The 23105-nt window shown below is 34.0% G+C and overlaps 1 protein-coding gene across 3 annotated transcripts in view; it reads right to left on the reverse strand.

Moving 5' to 3' along the window:
• The window catches only part of ATRNL1 (attractin like 1), a 572934-nt gene that overhangs the window by 195087 nt on the left and 354742 nt on the right, over nt 1–23105 (reverse strand). For all 3 annotated transcript variants that reach the window (XM_023530113.1, XM_023530111.1, XM_023530112.1), the window contains one exon: nt 5854–5961. In XM_023530113.1, coding sequence (XP_023385881.1) covers nt 5854–5961 — 108 coding nt within the window. The remainder of the gene's footprint in view (nt 1–5853; nt 5962–23105) is intronic.

Raw genomic sequence — 23105 nt, forward strand, 5'->3', positions numbered from 1 at the left:
AATTACCTAGAGACAGATGTATCGAAGGTTAATTCATTTCATGTTGCACCTTACATTCTCCTCCTTATTATACAGATGTAGACCTCAGAGTGGCACATAAGAGTTGAATTTAATTTAAAAATCCATTCCTTAACTTACCGTATTATGAACACTCAAAAAATATTACAGAACAGTAATAGCCAGCTAACCCCATGGTTTTGTGTTAAACACCGAATTTTAAGAAAAACCCAGCAGAGGAACTTCAAAATTACTTTGATTTTTAGGTTTAAATAAAATCTTTAACATTATTTCAGAATAGAACTAGGCTTCAGAATTCACTGTATAAGCAAATCGATAAACCACATCGTACTGTTATGTACATAAAAAAAGAGATTTGGGGCAGCTTTGAGTGTACTACGATAATGGAAAATATACCTGTGTATGTATGTATGTATGTATGTGTATATATACCTGTGTATGTATGTATGTATGTATGTATGTGTATATACACATACATACATACATACATACATACACAGGTGTATATACACATACATACATACATACATACACAGGTATATTTTCCACAGACAGATAACTTCCACTTAATAATAATTAGTAAGATGCTTACCAAAGGAGAAAATAAAATATAATTTTAAATATTCTGCTTCTACCTCTATTATTTTCTAAAGTATGTTAAAGGAACAAATTAGCAATTAGCTCCTGAGATTTATTTCTAATGTTTAATTTTTACAAGAAGAAGTAAACAAAGAATTTAAGCTCTAAAAAATCAACTGAACAATATTTTCAACTCAAATTTTAAAAAAATTTCAAGTTATTGATTTACTTGAGATCACTGAACATATGTGGCCATAAGGAATTTTAAAAATCAGAAATCAGAATCATTTACCAAGATGAAAGAAACTGATACTGAATTTAGGATTTTAAGAATGGAGGTACTCAATTAACAAAACTACTACCTTAATTAAGTGAATGTTAAAATACTATATAGTCCCCCAAATTGATCTATAGGCTCGACATAAGTCCTATCAAAATACTAGCAAGCTTCCTGCAGAAATCGACAAACATATCCTGAAATTTAAGTGGAAATTCAAGGGACTCGGAAGAACCAAAACAAGCTTCAAAGATAACAAAGTTGGAGAACTCACATATTTTCTAACTTTAAAACTTACTACAAAGCTATGGTAATCAAGAGAGTGCAGTACTGTCCTATGACAGACCTATAAATTAATGGAACAGTATCCAGAGTCCAGAAATAAATCCTCACACTTATAGCGAATTTTCGACAAAGATCCCGAGATCATTCAGTGGGGAAAAAAAACAGATTTTTCAACAAGTCATGAAAAATTATCATATGACCCAGCAATTCCATTCATAGTTACATACCCAAAAGAAACGAAAACATAAGCTCACACAGAAACTTGTACACACAAAGTAGCATGTTTCAGAATACCCGCAAAATGGAAACAACTAGGTGTCCACCAACTGATGAATTTATTAGAAAAATGTGCTATATCTATACAATATAAGATTGTTTGGCAATAAAAAGGAATGAAGTACTGATACATGCCACCATACAGGTGAACCTCTGCCACATATGCTAAGTGAACAGTCACAAAAGACCATACAGTGTGTGATTCCATTTACATAAAAATGGAATGAAAACAGAGAAGAGGGAAATCTATAAAAACAAAAAGTAGATCAGTGCTTGCCTAGAGCTGAGGAAGACGGCTGGAGGAAATGGGGCAGTCGGTGGCGATGACTGCTAAAGGGTGTGGGGTTTCTTTTGGGGATGATGAAAATGTCCTAAAATTAATTTCAATGATGGTTACACAACTCTGTGTACACTAAAAGCTACCAAACTGTATGATTGAAATTGGTGAATTGTATGGTATCTAAATTATATTTTAATAAAGCTGTTACCAAAAAACCAACAATGCTATATATTAATAAATATTACTTGATTCCCAAATAAAAGGGCTTTCTAAATGAGAGTATGCACGTAAATATTTTTCTTCTTTGACATATCACTAAAAACAAGTGATACAAATGAAACAGAGGCATGCCAGTTATTTATATAAGAAAAGTGAGAAAAACAATGAGACTACTAACATTAATATAATGTTTTATGAAATACAAAGCACAAGCACATATGGTCCTGCAGCCAACAAATGACAAAACAGAATGAGTCATTTGTCTCCTCCTCTGAGTTCAAACGTAGAGCTAACATATAAGGAATAGGAAGGTTGATAACTCCCAGGACATACTCAGCAATTCATATAAGATCTTGAAGAAACACTTGAAAAGACAGGAAGTGGTTACGCCTCTTGTAGGGAGTAAATACTGACCTGCAGTAGGAGAGGACCAGAGTCCACACTGTCCTGGATGGATGGATGTCTACCCTGCCTGCCGTGCAGCAAGAAAGCAGCAAAACCTGTCCAGTGCCCACCCAAGACTGCAAACTAAAGGTAGAGTGGCTCTAGACCCAGCTTGAGTGAGGAATTACATAGTTAAACATGCAGGAGGCTAGACAACCCCTAAGCATTCACTCCTCCCCACCTCAACTGCTGATCTGGCAGTTACGTCAGAGAGAGGCTATCATGTGATAAGAATAATGCTTAGGAAGGAGGGACTAGAAATTTCTCTACAGTCAAAGGGACACCTGTGGCAAATGAGCAGTAGTGATTGTTACCAGATTATACACTATGGCCAGCTTCCTCACCTCCAACCGCTAAGCGCCTGTAAGAGCAGGATCTAGAGTCCATCTTCTTAAAGGGATATCAGTAACGAAAATGAAATATGTGTACGTGGAAAAAATAAAGGAGACTTCTGAAGACTGTAAGAACCAAGAAAGACAAAAATGAAGCGAGCTATACCAAAGGAAATCAAATATAACGGAAGACATGGAACAATATTTAAAGTAAATATAATAAATGTTTGCAGAAAGATAAGGGAAGGTATTAAAAATATGAAGCATCCACAAGCAGTGTGAAGAAAAGCCAACTTAAAGCCAATTATATATTAACACCAAAATATGTAATTGTCGATAGGACGTCAATTCATGGGTTAAACAGCAGAAAGGATACACTCTAAGAAAAAATCAATATACTGGAATGCCAGACTGAGGAATGTCCCTGGGGTCAGGAAGAGATCACAGAAAACATAGAAATGATGAGAGAAAAGTTAAGAAGTACAGGTGACAAAAGAAGTGACAAGAGTATCTAGCAGGAATTCCAGAAGGAGAGAGAAGAGAGTAAGAAATATTTTTTTTAAAATAGCAACCAAAAATTAGCCAGAATTATACAAAGCATAGGTCTGCAGATTGAAAAGGTTCATAGAGTGCCAAATAGAAGAATATATACATAGCAGAGAGGAATTTAATAACATTGAGAAAGAAGAGAAACTTCTGAAAGATGCCAAAAAGAAAATGGAGATCATTTACAAACGACAAAGACTCAAACTGACACCAGACTTGAGAAAATGGAGAACGAGAGAACTTCAAAATGAAATTTTATATCTAATTAAACTGTTATCTACAAGTGAGGACAAAATAAATATATTGGTAGGCATTTAAAGTCTCAAAGAATATGACACATAAAGTATTTTTTGAGAAAACCTCTTGGAGAATTTACTCTTCTAAAAAAATAAAAGAGATACATGTTCCAAAAGCTAGATATAAAATATAAAGTAGCAAAAGAGAGTTCATTGTTATTGAGACATGCCATAATAAAGAAAAAATATATCTATAATATCTGGATCAATAATTCTAGCACTTAACATAGGAGGTGGGAGGAACAGAGGGAGTTTAGAGCATGCTAAAGTATTAATTTCGTTTGAGATGGACATGGTATGAATATGTATAAATAAATTTTAGACACTGCTAGGGAAAAATAAGTATCACTATGAATCTTCAGAAGTAAGGGGTAAAAATGAGAAACATAGAAACAGAATATGAAATACTTAGTTTAGTAGACGACAATCAATTGATCCAAAAGAAGCTGGGTAAAAACACTAAAAAGAAGCAAAGCTAGTAACAACAACACACACACATACACACACAATGGAGTACATAAAATAAGCCTTGGTAGAAGGGTAATTATTGTCAATGTAAATAGATTAAGTTTACCAATCAAAACACAGACTTACTGAGTGAAAACAAAAAGCTAAGTCTTTTCTGAAACAAAAAATACATGTAAAAGAAAATGAAAAATGATGGAAATAAAGGATTAAAAGAAAGACTACCAGGAAGATATGAACTAAAAGAAAGTAAAGGGAGAAAAATTTAAACTCAACAAAATAAAATTTAGATTAAAAATCATCAAAATAATAAAGAAGGAAATAAAAATTGAAAAAAATAAAGCAGAATGATTATGAGCACATATACACCTAACAATACATTTTTGAACACCATTAAGCAGCAACTGGCAAACCATGGTCACACACACACACACACACACACAACTGCATTTGTTCCTTAAGTTTGTGAGTTTTTGAGTTCTTTGATTACCACTTTTCCTCCTTGGCCTCTGTATGTATTTTTTACATTAATTTTTCTCTTGTTACTTGAGTTTTAGCAGTATTTGAGAATGTTTTAAACAGATGAGGGAGGAAAAAAAAAGTTGGATTCAAATAGTTCGGGTTTTCTATTTGGTAAAGGGTTTTTACTAAAGTTATTTGAAACAAGGGGTCAAAATGAAATTAGAGCACTTCCTGTAACTTTCATGTAATCATTCTGTCTCTCTTCTAATTCCTCTCCAAGTAATGAGAGATATACACGTAAACTTCCTAATGTTCTAACCTTCCATGGCAACCAGTAATCAGTCCTACCATAGTAAAAAATCAAGAACACAAATGCTAAAAAACATTCACAGGGAAACGTCCTTTAAATACTGGCCCTTTGTATAGAATCCATGAGGTCTGCTTTAGTTTTATTTTTTCACAATAACCAAAAATGCAAAAGGCAGAATCAATTATATTTGTACTTAGGTTTTTGAAGGGCTCTTTTTTTATATTTCTTGCTTTCCTTGAAGAAAAGCAAAATATGAAAATAGCAACATGAAATTAGTCTCATAAGAGCATTTCTACAAAAGGGAAAAAAATATTTCCACTCTACAGTCTTTCTTATTCATCGTACTTAACCATCTTACTTTACATAAAATATAAATTTAAAAAATTAACATACAATTAAATTACTATGCCTCAAAATGCTTTGATTAGTCACTAATTACAATCTGTGGATTTTTCCTCTTTGGGGATTGCTATTTTCAGACCATTTCAGGAATAATTTCAGGATTCTAATACCACATTTACTTGCATGAAATGACTTCTGTTTCACCATACTCTATTTCTGCATTTGCAACAAAAGAATATACTAATACTACCACTACCACAAAAATATTCACTGCATTCTACAATTCTCAATATTCAAAAGTGAAACTATGTAATTAAAATGCAACTCATCTCCACCTACCTTTTATAATCAACTTTGTTAATAAAGATAGATGTGAATTGTTAACTAAGGGGCATTAGGCACTCTAAGGGCTAACTATAGGTGCTCGGTTTCTTCCATCATACCTATATCGTAAATTCCTTCAGCTCCTATCTGTCAGGGAAAGGCTGCCAGGTGAGCCGTCTGTCACTCTTGCCTAGGCTAATAGATTCTCCGGTGGCTTTTGTTACAGCTCATGTCATACTATTAAAACTATGTGTCTCGAAAATGGCATAATATACGTAGCCGAATCTTGTCAACTCTAGATAATCAGACTCTGTTTGGCTTCACAAGCAGATGCAGATTAGAGATGCAATATAAATATGCAAATCACAGCGGTCCACTTTCAGCATCACTGTTCCTACCTCTAATGGCCCTCGCAGAAAGTCTGTTTGTTCGGCTCCTACTTCCAGGGCTACATCGACAGAAGCAAAGGGACGGCTGGCCATCTGCTGTCTTTCTCGAAGCAGTTGCTGGAGGGAGTTAAAAATGATTTGTTTTAAAATAGTTTTACAAACATTAAATTCAACAATATCTGCTTCCATTTTGAACAAATGGCACTCAAAATTTAGGAATCATCTAATACACATATCCATTTCTAGATCACTAAAAATGAAAATCATTTTCTCTCCATAGCCTGGGTTATATTTCCATAGATGCTTTAAATGTATGATGCCTGCAAAGAACTCTTTCCTTGACCTCCATCTCACAAACCTAATGAAACGTTCTCAAAAGCATTTTGAAAACTTCAGGTGAGAGGTGCTGCTTAAGTAAGTGCTATTACGATCACGGCTATGCCAAGTTTTCCCACTCTAACTCATGCTCTTGTCTTAGCTGAAAGCAAATAACAGTAGAAATATTTAAGAAAACAACGAAAGTTGTCAAAATGCATTAATAAGAGATTAAAATCACATATACATTCCAAGAGTAAGTCATGTAAGTTGTCAAACTGCTGAGGAATCAGTAGGAATTATTATTCACAGCACTTATAACTTTATTCAAAGCCTCTGTGTTCATTATTTAAAATGAGGAATGATTAGTAGTTCACAAAAATTTTGTGCCGGAGCTTCTAAAGTACCCCCAATGCATATTTTTTCTCCTTGTGCCTATTCTGGGTTTTGACCAAGCTAACACCAATGAACTAGCAAGTCTCAACCAGCTTCCAAGCTAATTTATATTTCTGTCTCTCCTTGTAATTACAATATTCATTAAGTCATGATAAGAAAAAATTGATGACCGGCACTAGATATTGCAAGTCTTGCCCTTCTCATTCTATACAGCTAATAAAATTATTATTAAATATTAAAAGTGAATGAGCAATGCAATTAAATATCCTTTCAAATAAGAAGAAAATCATATCATTGAAGAAAGGAAAAATCCTTGAACACAATGAATGGCTTCACTATTCACCGAGATTTTTTAAATACACTGTTATTAACTTAAAAAGTTAACAACTGGTCTCTGAATGTAAATGTATACAGCGCTGTAATGCCCCATTCATAAAACTCCCTTTTAGACAATGAAGGAACATAAGTCAACAACTGATGGCAGTTTAGTATTTAACATTTTGTTTTAACACTTGTGACACAGCAGTGACAGTGTTCATGAAATGAGCAGCTAAAATACCATTTAAGGTCTTACTTTTTGTCATTACTTCTACTTACCTGCCAATATGAGGTAGAAATAATATAACTAGTACAGAGTAATAGTTTTTCTTAAATTATATGTATATTTTAGAAGTAATAAAGACATACTAAAAACTTATTTAAAGGAAAAATAAGTGTGATCTAAACCACCAAATTATTCACTGTAATATAAACTCGAAATTATGTTATTAAAAATGCAGCTGCTGGCAAATAGAATCTTGTTTGTGCCTCTCTCAGTAGGAGTGGCTAATTGATCTGAATACTGTGTCCATGAAAAATGCAAACATCCTGTTATTTTAAGTGCCAAAGGGATACTAAGTGTAGAAAACATCATGTTCTTTGTCTCCTCCAGTAAACATACCCACACACCGACACACACACACATACACACACACAAATATACAAAGTATCTTTCCTACAGTAAAGTACAAATAGTGTTGAAAAAATTATAAATTAAACTTTGGATGTGAACACAATTTTCTAACATTCGTATTAAAAAGTTTGTTCATTTATACTAGTTCTTGCTTACAAATGGCGGCTTACACAATTATATGATTTTTAACAAAATAAACAGCTTCAATTTCCTCATCTTACCTTTTCCCTACTCCTAAAAGGTCTATAAAATATAATTAATGAAGACTGAACACCACAAATTGTAATATAAATCTATAAATATTACAAATTCACTTTAACAAAGAATAGAATTTTCTGGAATATATTACTGAGAACCCCCTTTCACTCACTCACTCACTCACTCACACACACACACACACACACACACACATTAAAGAAAAATCAGCGACCATCACATTTTTGTTCGTTTTTTTATTTATTAGAATACAAAAGTATTTTTAAAGATTTCAGTTTGTCTTCTGAGCTTTGAGTTTCGATTGCTTTTCAAGAACTGCATGCCTCCTACAGTACTCTTTGTAAAGAAGAATAAAAACACTGTTCTCGCCCAGGACCATCACACAATAGCTTGTAAAACAAGACATGGTAAAATACAAATACTAGGATAGAAGGTAGTGCACGGTAATAGATACAAATAGGGAATTAGCCGAATGAATTTACTCTGGTTACTTAGCAGAGGACTGATTTGGGGTGGGGGACTGGTTTGGTCCTGGGGAGTTGGGGAGACTCTGGCTGACAGGCTGAGTTTCTGACTTTGGGAAACTAATGTAAATAAATGTTCTGACTGTGAAACTTGGGGAGGGTAAATCACTTTCTCCTGAAACCCTCTTGCTTTGGTGTGATGGCCTAAAATAATAAAATGGAATAAAGTGAGATTCCCTTTGCTACTGATGATTTCAGGCCCCCAGCTGTCCCCTTAACATTTCCCTGTCTTGCCAGTTAACATCCGTTTGCGCTACTTCCTGATCTTTGCCCCTTCTGTGTATGAACAAAAGGAGAGGTAAACGGCAGACTTCCAACTCACATTATGTCAAAATTTAGTATAAACACTGACAGGTGATATAGCTAGACTCTGGAGTTAGAAGGACCTGTGTTTGAATACCAGTTTTTTCACTTGTTAGCTGTTTTGAGCTAAACCGAATCACTGAGACCTCTCTATGCCTATTTTTCTCATCTGTAAAGTCAGGATATAAACAGTGCCTACACCCAACACCTGTACCTCAGAGAGCTGAGTCTCAGCTTCTCCACGTACCGTAATCAAATTACCTTTCAGACCTTTCTAATGCTTATTCTTTCTCTCTAGAAAATGGGAACAACAGCAATATTAAGGGTGGGGCTAAAGAGAGAACATGCTTAGATCGCTGAGCGCAGAGGCTGGCACACTGTGAGCCCTCAATAACTGTTCGCTGGTACAATTATTACGTTAAATTCCAAGCACTAAATTTGTCTTTGAAGATGGCACACTAATTACCACAGGCCCATTTTCTTCAGCACTAGTGACACATTTTGCTTTACTAGTCTCCCTTTTAACAAATGCTGCAAATTTATGAGACAGTTGGAAAATGTCATGATTATGGTAAAATAAATTTAGATTTGGAACTGCTTTCTGCAATTGTGACTAAGAATGATAAAAATTCAACCTAAAAATTAAGAGAATATAGAGTACTTTTCTGTAAGAAGTTTCAAAAAAATTTATTTTGCGATTATGATTTTTATATAAAATGTTTACTATTTGGTACCTCCATAAGAAGCTGTATTACCGATTATCTGTTTTATAAATAATCTGCTGTTGCCAATTATTCAGCAGAAAGATCAAGCCAAGAGAAGAAACCGATCATAATATCATAGGTTATAATCATGCTGCCACGAACACTGTTGTGATGAAAATTTAAAAATTAAAGAAATTTCTTAGTACCATGTTTGTTGTCCTTAACTATTTTATTATTTGAAATCTCTTACAAAACAAACCACAAAAAGAATATGAAAATCCATGCTTAACTAAGGCAACTGGGAAAATTCATTAATTCTCGCAAATACATACGTATATGATCATTCTTGCACTCAATACTACTACTTCAAATAGTGTATCATTCTCTAATTTTCATACTAGCCACCTTTCCAACCACTCTAAAGGCAAACAACTCTCTAATAGATTTTAGGATAATAATCACACACACTCACTCACACACACACACACACACTTAACTCTGTCCCCAAGTGTCTTCATATCTCCTTCTTCCTATGTCTAAGTTCTATTGATCCTTCTCCACACCTCCAAATGTCCTTCCACCCCACCCTGAGTTTGAAGTAATCATCTCGCCTATGAATTATTTATATTAGTATGATGTTATATCTTTATATCTTCATGCTTTTCTGAAGTTTTAAGGCAAAAATCTATTTTATTTTTTTATTCCCTGTAGCAATTAGTTGGTAGTCAACAGTATTTGACAAATGAATAACGAATGAGTGGATTAAAGTCTAAAACTCTGTATCATCTGATCGTGAGTGAAGGCAAGTTATGATAACACTGATTTTAATTATGAATTAACCTTTAAAACTATGATATGTCCTTTAATATTTTAGAATTTATGCCTTACCCTCCAAAGCAAGTAGATATTGATTTTTTTAGAATGGGGCAATTTTGGGGCCTGTATTTCAAATCGACATCAGGTTTCATATTGCTCTTCACCTACCTTATTGCAATACTGAAAAGATTATTTAAAAACCTGCCATAAAGTCATCCTAGTGCATTCATATTTTAAGTAAAAATTATATTCCTAAATTTTTGGAAATATATAACAGGGACAATCAAAATGATTTACTATTACTCTTGAGCTTATGTTGGAAAATGAACAAAGTATTTGAATTAGATATTAAGCAACATTTCATGAAAAAATATTTCTCTTATTAACATTCATAACACAGGGTAAATAATCAATTTTCTTCTTTTGGTATATAGATTGTATGAGGAAGTAAAGTGACAATATTTTACAGTATCATTTAATTAGAAAAGTGTGATATTCTATCATTTTATATAACTAAATCTACAAAGCACAGTCATCAAACTCTTATTCAGAACATTGGGAATCTTTTGCATCTAGTCTTCCAGTCAAAATTGGATTTTGTAGATAGTGGTGTTAGTTAGTGCCTTATGGGAGGCACTTGTCATAACTTCCTTGTTTAGGTTAATTCAATTACTTTCTTTCCAGGCCTCTATAATCTTTGACCTACCGGGACTATGTTACTCTTGAAATAGCATGGTTTACTTAAAAAGGAAACTTTTCTGGTAGCTTCCTCGCAGGTATTCACTGAGTTTACTGAGTATTATTAGTTTACTGAGTATTAAAGAAATTTTGGAAATTTCTTTACCAATTGGTAGTTTTGCAATATTTGCAATACCTTACAAAATAAAATTTAGTGACTGCTAGAAGGGTTCTCATCATTCAGAAGATTCCATTAAACTCTGAAGTTATTCTGGTTTTCTTCATTATTTGAAAGCAAAATGTCCTCAGTTGTCACCCAGCCATAGCAGATTTTCAGGTAGGCTGTTCAGGTATGCATGGTTGCTGTATGAGTAGAAATGTGCCAAAACCAAAACCTACCTTTACCATCATCAAGCCTGCTATTGGACAGAGGAAGAAGAGAGGAAAAATGGAAACTGTCCAAATTTAAAATAAATTTCAATATTTCCTCTAAAATGCTAATACCTTATGTTAATTTATATACATAAACATTAGATATGTATATTAATGTGAAAGTATATTCGTGAATGAATGCATAAAGTTATACATATTATAATTCAAAGTACGTATGTTATAATTCAAACTAAAATTAAAACTAAAACTCATATATAAAAGGTCAAGATAAGGGTTAAATAATGTGAGCAAATGAGGGTCTCCGTGGTCATCTGGATAACATCAAGCACATAACTGACATGACTAAGACACAGTCTTCACAGATTCCTAGACCCGCGAGGGACTTCACGGATCCTCCGGCCAGGTATTATATCTTATTACAGCCTGAAGGCATGTAGAAATACTGCAGAACTTTCTGAAGGTCACTTCAGACAATTTTAAAATTAAAATTTGGATTCTTAATCCTTTCTTTGTTGACATAGATGGCATCACTGATTTAGACTTTGCCAAAGATGATCTCACTTCCGGACGAAAGAAATCATATGAAATGGGTTCACCTAGAAGAGTCGAAAACTCAGCTATTGCTTGATCTAAGACTGTCCTTTCTTGTGAGCGACAGGAAATATGACAGACCTTTGCAGGGCGATATTTCATTTTGTTTTGTTTGCACTTATTGAATTTAAAACAAAAAGTCCAAAAAAAATGCTTATTGCCAATTAAAAAATTACTCTGAACCCTTAAAAATCATAGTTAACATATAGAAGTCTTGTTTGCTCAATACATACTTACATAAAGAAATAAATAAAAATATTATAGTAAAAAATCACTATAGGAAGCATAAGATTATTGGGGGAAAGAAAAACAGTGGTGGGAAAAAGGGCTTTTGAGTGATAACAGGTCTCTGAAGAGATGACATTTGAGGTGAACCCTTGAATACTCAGAAAAAGCATACACCCCCAAAACTCTCAAGTTTAACATAAAAGATTGTAATTCTTGCTCCAGGTAACTCCCTGTCTGATATCTCAGCAATACTGACTGCTCTGATTTTAAGGCTCTGCCATCTCAATCCAAGGATTCCTTGAGTATAAGGGCAGAAAAGAGACTAGCGAATGACATATGTCACTTTCCACAAATAGTCACATAGCCCACCCTAACCACAAAGAGGCCAGAAAATGTAGGAGAACAAGCAGAATATTATGCAAATGGAACAAAGGAAGCCAGAAAAGAACCTTTTAAGCAGAGGGAGCAGCAAGTGCAAAGTTTCTGAGGCAAATCTGAGCTTAAAGTATTCAAGAAACAGAAACAAAGCCGAGGATTATTAAGCAGGGTGGCAAGGAGCAGAATGGGCAAAGGATAATTTTGGTTTCATCAAGGTTAACAGAAATTGAAATAACATATGTAAATCATCAGACACCACGGGACCCAAATAAATGAGATTCATTAATTTTTAAGACATAATTTCTCTCTGTATTGCTCAGAGAGTCCATTCCTATAATGTTCGAATAGCTTGGAACAAATAGGCAAAAGAAATAGGCTTTACCATCCTCAGATAAAGTTATTGAAGACATAACCCAAAAAACAGCAACAGCAGTTAATCTCATATACAATGAACCTACCTCTCCCAATAAGTATCAAAAGGTCAATTTTTAATGTAACCTTCTTTAATACAAAAGGCCAGGTGGTTGTAATTTATCTGAGCAAATCAAAATGAGCAAAAGGATGAGTATTGAAAAGGTCATTTAAAAGCTAGATCCCCAGAACGAACGCTTAATATATATTACTCCTCAAGGAGCAAAATGGAAAAGCTGGATAATTTCAAATTTTGAAACTTGCACTTGAAAATATTTTTTTTTCCCCACATAGAATACCCTCCCAGTCATATAGTGGAATATATAACTTCCCCAAGTTAGAGGTCTAAGTTGTAAGAGAAATACATGTCCTGCTCTCAAGAAGAGCAAATAAACTTTGACATCCAAGAGGTGCATGAGATGATCAAGTCAACCTTGACGAGTGGAAATATAAAAGCAGCTGATTACAATAGAAATGACACATCGACTCCTGCTTGTGTGCCAGTAATTTATGACTGGAGGCTTTTATAACAATGAAGCTCAGATCAATCCTTCAGTAGTTCGCCCACTTCCCGCCCCTCAAGAATTAATTTACTAAAGAAAGATTTTTTTTCCTCCTTGATTCTGGGAATCCATACAGAGCTTGAGATTCAATTCTGAACCACAACGTGCCAGCTTCTCGGTTAAGAAATTCTAAATGCAACATAATCTGGTTAGCTTTTTAAATTTAGTGGTATAAGGAGTTCATGTTGAACCTTCAAGTTGTTTGTGACAATAATTTTGAAGTTCTTCAAGAAGTACTTATATCTTTCTGGAGACATAAATGACTCAAACACTGGCATTTTCATCTTAATCAATATTTTAAAATTTTTCTTTCCTTTAAGGGAAATGTGATTACTTTGCTATTAGCTAATGGAGTTATTTTCAGTTAATATAGAGAAACTCAAAAATGATTCTTTTGTAAGATGTTCTTTTGTGAAACAAGATATCTGCTAATTATTATTATTTTGTCTCTATTTGGAAGGTACCAATGATGTTCATTGACTAATCAGTGTGATAGATTAATATGCACTGTTATTTGTTTTTAATCTTCTGTGAAAGAAGATATATTTTTACAACTAATTTCAATGCTTTTAATATTTTCAATCTGAAGGGCAGTTTAAAAGCAGCATAGATTACTCATGACTGATATAAATTGGTTCTTATGTACCTGGAACGGTGTGTTAAACCACAAAATCAGAATGTAGGAAAATCAATGGTCATAAACAGACCCATTGGAATAACTCATTCTCAGAGCTGAAAGGAATCCTAGAGGTTACCTAGTTCAAGTTTCCCATTAAAGGAGGATCAAAAGTGCTATGACTTTTCTGACCGATGGTCATATAGCACCGTCGAATATACATATATAGTAAAATAACTACTTTTTAGCAAGACAGTATTTTTCCCCTTAAGATTTATAACACTGTTAAAAAAAGTTCAATATACTGAAAGAAAATTTATATTCTTGGGCTCTTTTGGACCTTTAAAGTTAAATAGGACACTTCTAATCTCATTTAATAAAATTCCTTTAAATATATACTATATATTTGAAGCTTTTCTCACATCTTCAAATTAAACAATTCCAGTATCTTACATTTTTCATTTACTATTTATGCAACCAGTGTTCTGAGGACAAAGCCAGGCAGGCACTGGCGTGTAAGAGGAGAAACACAGTCCTGTCCTCGAGCAGCTTACTCACAGTTTCTTAAGTAGGACAAGACAGTTTTTCTCACGTAACACGGTTTTCCATATTTAGTTTTCAATGTCCTGTTAAAAACGTAAAATGAACACGAGTATTCTAGATGTGATCTGACTAGTACAGAATATAGTAGAACTTTTTCTCTTAATGTATTCTTTATTAACATGCAATTATAAAATAGTATTTCGTTTCGTTTTTAGGACCATTCTGGTGTTGGACCCAATCAACAATTCTAGGTCTTTCTCAAATGAACTTTGATCAAACAAGTGTGTCCTACTTAACACTTCTACAAGTAAAGTTTTTAAATTTAAATTCAGAAATTCACATTGTATTTAATTTTTCATGTTCTGTAGTTGTTTTTACACTATTTTTCCTTGAGTGTGGAAATCTCTTCGATTCTTTGAACTTCCAACTAACATGGGGATCTCTCCCCATATTGTCATTTGTGTTGAGTTCCCCATTCCATTCCCTTGAACAGGCCAACACCATTTGATGGCAAAGAAAGGAATCAGGCTGGCTCACTTGCTGGTAATCCAAGGCAAAACATAAAATCTACCAAGAGAACGACTTTTGCTTTTTATATTCCAGGGCTGCCTCCACATAGTGATGTGAAAGATGGAACTGATAAGGTATATGGATTTAGAAACATTTGGTTTATTTTCACAGGCTATATCCACGTATCTACAGGTCTATGGTACCTAAGAAATTCCCTAGCTAGCAGACTAAAAACACTCTTATTTTCAAACCTTGTAAAATCAGCCTTTGTCCAATGTCAACAGTGACCTAAAACTTACCCTCCCTAGATCTTCCCCAGAATTAGGTTTTTGGATCATGTGTTGTTGAATCCTAATTCATGTACTTTGTATCCAGGTGGTATGAGGAGTGTGTTCCAAACTTGGGGGCACCTGAGGGAGGTCTCTGTATACTTCAGCCTCAGCCAGCCCCTCATTAAGGGTGATTAAACGGCTTCCCTGGCTCACTCAATCTCGCGGTCTGAGAATGCTCCCAAGAACTTTATTACTTTTCTATTTATTCTGTCTGCCTCGTTATCAACTAGTATATATTTTACTGAATTTATTGGCTCATAGTATATTTCGACTAACAAAATATATCTAACTATATAATTATGTCCCCACACCAAATATATTTAACTCTCACCAAATATATTATATATTTTTAACGCTAAACCTATAAATTCCCTTCATTCTACTACAACACATTTCCTTTCTACCAATCTGCCTATAAATCTCTAAGCTTACAATTAAGCCATTCCCTTCTCAGTTAATAAAAATTTTAGATAAACGGGGGGTAGGGTGGGGTGGGTGGGAATGGACCATTTATTACTTATTAAAGCCTTTTATCTTGAAATGGAAAATTATCTATCAATCAACAATGAAATATATTAAACTGTTGACGTCTCTGATAAGATTTCAAAAAAGTAGCCTCTTTTTATCCACTTGGATGAGAACAAGTTGACAAAATAAAAAATGAAGAGAAAGGACATAATATCATCTGTGTCAACCATGCTGTTTATTTCTCCTAAATCTACAAATTAAATAGGTCACTCCACTTCTTTAAAGGTAGAAATAATGGGGGAACCTAGCAAACAAAGATGCAGATCATCGGGCTTTAGCTAGGGCCCAGGCGTTAAGGTCTAACTTACTATGCACGTGTAACTTCTTCTAAGCAGGTAAGCTGAGGTAGTGATTTAACTGTATGGAAAAGGAAAGTCTTTATAAATTGCTTGTGAGAACAATATTTGCTGCTATTAAATGGCAGAGAATTCAAGTTTCATACATGTTACAGAACCCGAGTGAACTTTAAAATAGTATGAGGCCTATGTAGCCAGTACTAGTTCCTTTGCCTAAAATTCCATTCTGTAATTCTTTCCTAGCCACCTCATTTAAAATATCTATCACGATCTGTCTCTTTCTCTCTCTCTCTCTCTCTCTCTCTCACACACACACACACACACACACACGCACGCACGGCCACTACTCCTCTTCCCTGCTTTGTTTTCTCCATAGTATTCTCCACCATCTCCCATGCTATATGTATTTTACTCATCATTTGTTTATAATCTGTCTCTCCTTGAGAATATAATAGATTTTTATTTATGTTAAAATTTCAGCATCTATAAAGTATCTGGTACATGGCAGACGCTCCATAAATATTTGTTGACTTAAAGAATTAATTTAGAAGCAAGGAGGGACCTACATATGAACCTTAGAATCATGTGGTTTGAATACAGGCTCAAGGTCACCCTCCAGGTCTCAGGTTGTCTCTGAGTAGGCTAACGACATATGAGACACAAATTTTTCCTCCGAAGCAATGTCATAAAGGTATATAGTGGCAATACCCGCGGTGAAATAAGATGGAAATGCCTGCTGATGAGTTAGCATGGGTGCTGCCTGCCAGTGCAGGCACTCTCAATTTAGAGCTGGGGTGTCTGGGAGAAAAGGGCAAATGAATAATACGTGCTTGGGGCTGATACCATTACAAATTTATAAACTTTGCAAGAGAGCAATACTGTGTCTCTAAGAGCTAAGTATGGATAAAACCAAAATTAACCTTTTGCTTAGAGATTTCCTTCACGTGCACTTACAGGTTGTGGACTACGGACAACTTATATACCCCCTTTCACTTCAGATACTACTGAGTCTCTACTATAGTGTTTGGCAACACTAAGACCTAGGTTTAGGCAACGTCATTTTGCCTGAAATGACTCCTGTAGAAGCTAAGGATTGATTGGCCTATTTTCTAAATTTCGTGATTATGCAGCCAATGCTGTGAAAATGCTCTGTGTATTAGTAATAATTTGTACTCTAAAAATAAGGCCTAACTAAAAGGCTTAAACACTGAACTAATACAACTGTGTTGACTCTGAAAGAGCTTTCATGCATTCTGGTGAGAAACAGACAATCTCAGCTCTACCTGTGAAAGGAGAATGCTTCTGGCTCAGACTAAATAGGATAAGAAATGTGGAAAAATAGTTTTTGGAATTTATTTGAGAACTTTTAACTCATAAAGGCAAAATAAATTTCTTATGGACTTTGCTTACAATTTTTACCTTGAAAACAAATATAATCTTTTAAACCTGAATGATTTTTTTCCTGGAAATTTGACAAAGTAAGGAGACTTTCTTCAATTTAGGAATTTCTGTATTGCTGGAATTTATTAATTATGTATCCTTTAGTGTTTTATTATTTAATGTAATTTAATATTAGTTTTTAAAGAGTTACTTAGACATAATTTGAGGCTGGGAATAAATTGGGGATAAATTCCCAGTGTAAGATACAGAATATTATTGAATTTGATTTGATATATATAGTTCCAACCCATTTCAGAGCTTTCTGGGTGTAATATAAAAACTGATGACCACGGGTACCAGAAGCATACCCAAAGCAGCAGTGATTGGAATTTGCAGGCTTCCTCCTGAAGGTGGGAACAGAGATACCTTGGGGAATTGCTGACATACTCCCCAGGGTGTATAACCACACTCACTGTTGACCATGGGAGGTGGAGTGACTTATTCTATAGATGAACTGGGGTGTGTTCAACTAAGGTCTGCCTCCCTACAGATAATGTAAATTCTACTCTGATCCTTCATCTTAGAACTTCTTATCTGGGAAGGTTCCCACTGGGGAAATCACACATCCGTAGCAGATAACTAAATCTGCCTAAATCTGGAGTTTAGAATTAGCAAATTCATTAGGTTTATATACCCAAAGCCATTTAATTCTTTAGTTCACATTTGTTTAGAATCCACGCAGAGAAAAGAGTGGTTAATGACTGCCTCTCCCTCAAAAACCACCAATATCTATAATTACCCAATGACCATTTTTCTACCTACTTCACAAGAACATCAGATATTGTTAAAACCTATGTTAAAGTCAAGATACATCGTATCTGCAGCGTATCTTTGTTGTATCGGCCAAGTTAGCCTAACGAAAAAGAAAGTTTAGTTTTGAAGTCTTAACTTACTTATAACTTTAGACTTTCTAACACCATTGCTTTTACTTAATAAATAAACGAATGAATGTTTAATTAGGATACTTAACTATTTTAGCATTTTTTTTGCCTTTTGATCATAGCCTCTCTGTAAACATTTTGAAATCTATCTTGCTAAAATCTGGGGCATGTATATGCCTACCTCCCATATTCCTTTCCTTTTCGTTTATATACTCTAAAATGACATGATCGATGTTCCCTCTCTCACACCCCCACCCTGGTTGGTAGTTTCTTTCCCTATTCTCTCTACTTTCTGAGAGTTGAAGCTGTCAGCAAAGCGAGTCAAAAACGGATCTTATCTTCAGCTCTCCGGGGAATGTGCCTTCTAGCAGATGTCCAGATCGTTTCTATTTCCCTACAATTACTCTGCCTTGACTCGGTGCCAGTTTTGTAATCTGTCTTGGGACAAAGAGAGTTTATCACAGGTCATGCAATTATGACTGCACACACTTTCAGCTCAGGGGATATGTTTTGGAATTATATCAAGTGCTCAGTAGAAGTACCATCTCTATAATGTAAATAATCTGATTCACGTATCCCATTTCCATTTATTACACCCTTGTACTAATACTGTTTTGGCTCACAAGCACCAATCTTCCATCTCAGGGCCGTCCATGACCAAAATAAATAACTTACTGATGAGCTACACGTTTCAAAGCTTCTAAATTTCACCCAAGTCCCTGCATGCTTTCAATGTTATTTTTTTCTATCTTTGTCTCCTAATATAGAGTGAGTGACTGCCTTTGGAGAAAAATTCTGTTCATTATACTCAATCAGTCATTAGGAAATTGAGAGTCCTCCACAACGCAAGACACTTTGCTAAGGCTGTGGAGATGAGCAAGAAATGGGACAGAATGCTTGTCTTCCAGATTTACATTCTACTTAGAACTGAGATTTAAAGCATGAAATGTTAACTAACAATAGAAGGTTTTAAGGACAAAATAAGTCAGAAATGCAAATATGTGATCAGTTATCAAGTGAGTGGCATAAACAAATGCTATGATCTCAAAAGAGATAATAGTTCCATGCACTAGACTGGTACTAAGGGCCTCAAGAGGGCTGTGAGACGAAGCTGACACTTAAAGGACGTGTAGGATTTAAATGAATCATACTGAGTCAGACTAATTCTTTTATTTCACAGTTCTGTTTCATGAGAATAAAAAGAACCCCTTATCCTTCTTCTTCATACTACAATTCCTGTATATTATTCCTTCTCCTTTGTCAAACACTACATACATTGTTTTTCTCTCTTGCCTCCGTTTGCTTGGAATCTCACAAACTATCTCATCTGCCTTTCTTATTCCTTTTTAGTTACAGTAATCACAGGAAATAAGTTTTTATTCTTCGAGAATAAGTTTGCGATAAGCTTTGCTCACCAAACATTGCAATACGAAGTAGCTGGACATGCACTGTATTCGAATGTGTGACATGCCAACAAACAACAAAACAATTCTACTAGTGTATTGGACGTTTAGGTTTTATTAAGAAACTACCTTTTATCCATCAACAAATTAGAAGGCCAAGTAGGTCGAAATTCAAAAGAATTATTAGATTATTGGAAAGTGAAAATATTTTTTATAAATACTATTAAAATAGGCCTGAAATTTTAACTGGTCTCTGCTACTTTGCAACCAGCTCTTCTATCAATAATAAAAGGAAAGGATATAACATAAATTATTACTCAGTCCATTGAATGCTATAGTTTTCAACAAAATACATGTATGTTTCCTTTCTGAGAACACCAAGCAAACAATTTTAACCTACTTTCCCAAATCATTACCTACCTGCTTCAAAAAAATAATGTGACTAAGCAAATGATACCCTAATTTAAATGTTGTACTGACTTCAGAAAAAAAAAAGATGAACAAAATGCCATATTTTAATTCAAGTTAGAAGTTACTGTAAACTCCTCAGTCTAAATAATATACACCACAGACATTAGCAAATACACAGAACCAATAAGAGTTTAAATGCTACCCTTGAGCAGTTCTCTTGCTAACATTTCGGCTTGAACTTACAATAACATTTATGATAATTTACCACATACTGCTGACTTAAAATATTTAATTGGAAATGATGCAAACATACCTTCGGAGAATAATGTATCAGATCTGGCAAGATTTTCTTTAGTGCAAACAAAAGGAGAAAAAGACCAAGCATAATGTCATTGAAATAATGCCCTCTTACTATAAAAAGATCTCTTAACCCTTTCAAATGAATAGTATTAAAAAGAGAACAAGAAATTATGCATTTTCAAATATACTTTTTGTTATTATCTATTGACATACCTTTTTATTCAAACAATAATTCCTTTAGAAATATCATGCTTTGAAAGTGATTGTGTCTTCACAAGAACCTTGTAAAGTCAGGCTCCAATTTTCTCAGGGAACAGTAAATTACAAAGCATATATGGAACTTGGTAAAAGGCACAAAACAACTCTAGTTAAGAGTTCTACTTTTATTTGTATTGTCTTTCTATTGCAGTATTGACAACTCTGATCTATTCAAAATAAGAAGCTAGAGAACCCCAGGCTAACAGGTAAAGGGTATTTTCATCCTATAATTCCATCCTATAATTCCCTCCATCTCTAGAAATTATATTTATTTCCCAAATGTTTATTTCCCTTTGGCACTATTAGTACAGTAGGTTGAATAATGATGATTTTATGTCGATTTTATTGTATCTGTAATTTAAATAACTTAAAAGAAAAGATATTCAAGAGATCAACTGGTAACAAGAAAATATCAAGGAATATTTAAACTAATTAACAAAAATTAATGAAGAACTTCAGTGATCGCATTAAGAGAATGCAATTGGTTTGGCCTTTTTGGAAAACTACTTGCTAACAGACATCAGAACATGGAGAGTACACATATCCTTTGGCTCTGTAATTCTACTTTATGATTCTATATTAAAGAAATGATCAGAGATGCGAACAAGATTTGTAAATTACAGCCAAAGTATAGTTCATAATAATGAAAATTGGAGGTAATTTGGTTAAACAAACTGCAGTATCAAAAAGGCAAAAATTATATGATCGCTAAAATTACGTTTTCAAAGAATTTTTAATGACATTGGAGAATGTCAAGGATATAAATTTACATGAAAAATCAGAATGACACATATACACATATAAACCATTTTTAAAACTGGAGTGATGTTTCCTTTGGGTTGGGGCACAAAGGGGGATGGAATGCGAGAGGGCCAATATAACTGATATTTTGCATTAAGTACAAAAGAAAAAAATCATTATCAAGAATGATCTTAATTATATATCCATATTATCTAGATCTACATCTATATCTATATCACTATGCCTGAGGAAATACAAGAAAGTTTTATCTTTAGAACATGAATTTTAATTCATTTAAATTTATGTTTTCCCAATCTTTCTATAAAGGTTTCTATAACAGAAAGAATATTAGCTATTATTTTGATGCTTCTAAATTGTTTGAACTGTCATCATAAGAATGCATGATTTGGAAAACAAAAACAACAGAGTTATGAAGTAACTTTTGGTAATTTATAAAACTGGCATATTTGTGCCTATTATTTATATTACATGTTACATTATTCTACAGGATAAAAGTGGCAAGAATTACTACTTGCGCCTGAGATAAAAGTATTAATGAAATAAATTATAGGAGAAATTCTCTATATAATCACAATTAAGCTAAATAAGAGTCAATTAAACAAGATAAATAAGTCAATAGTCAATTTTTATCTTAATTGTAATTATATAAACTCAATAAAATTTAGAAAATCTGAAAGCAGTTTCTCTAAAAACAAGTGAATATGGAATTGTAAAATCATTTGTTAAATGGAAATATGCTTAATTATTGATGTTAGAGCTAGATGAAGTAGTTATCTGTTTCAGGGGCCATTAAAGTAGCTCAGAGAACAATTTAAAAAATCTGATTGTGTATAGTTATTCTCATCAGAAATGATCTAGTATGATAAAAGTCCAATTGATCCAAAATCGCCTGGCACTATAACTAACTTTATATTGGCATATTTAACCACTTAGACTGCAAAATTAGTTTAGATTAAGATTAAGAATACAGTGACAAAGTTTGCCATCTGGTGGTCAGTGTGATACAAATCGGATGTCTTCACTTAATATGTTTTATGTCACAATTTTGAACTCGGTCTAAAAATGTGAAGACAATATTGGTACTAAGTAAATTCATGGGTAAAATTAGAGCCATGGCAGAGAAAAGTGTGTTGTGGGATTTGGTCAGATAAAATCTGTGATGGGTTGAATGATAGCCCCCAAAGACATCCAGGTCCTAATCCCTGGAACCTTGCAAAGTTATTTTATATGGCAAAAGGGATTCAGCAGACGTGATGAAATTATGGATTTTGAGATGGGGAGATTATCCTGAATTACCCAGATAAACCCTAAATGAAGTCACAGTATCTTTACAACAAGGAGGCAGAAGAAGATTTGACTACAGTAGAAGGTAAGGCCTTGTGCCTATGAAAGCAAGATGTGACAATCAGGCTTTGAAGATGGAGAAAGAGGCCAGGAGCCAAGGTGTACAAGGAGTGTGGCTTTAGAAGTTGGATAAGGCAAGAAAATGAATTCTCTCCTAGAATCCCAGAAG

The sequence above is a fragment of the Pteropus vampyrus genome, unplaced genomic scaffold, assembly GCF_000151845.1.
Source record: "Pteropus vampyrus isolate Shadow unplaced genomic scaffold, Pvam_2.0 Scaffold46, whole genome shotgun sequence".
In the NCBI taxonomy this organism is placed as follows: domain Eukaryota; kingdom Metazoa; phylum Chordata; class Mammalia; order Chiroptera; family Pteropodidae; genus Pteropus; species Pteropus vampyrus.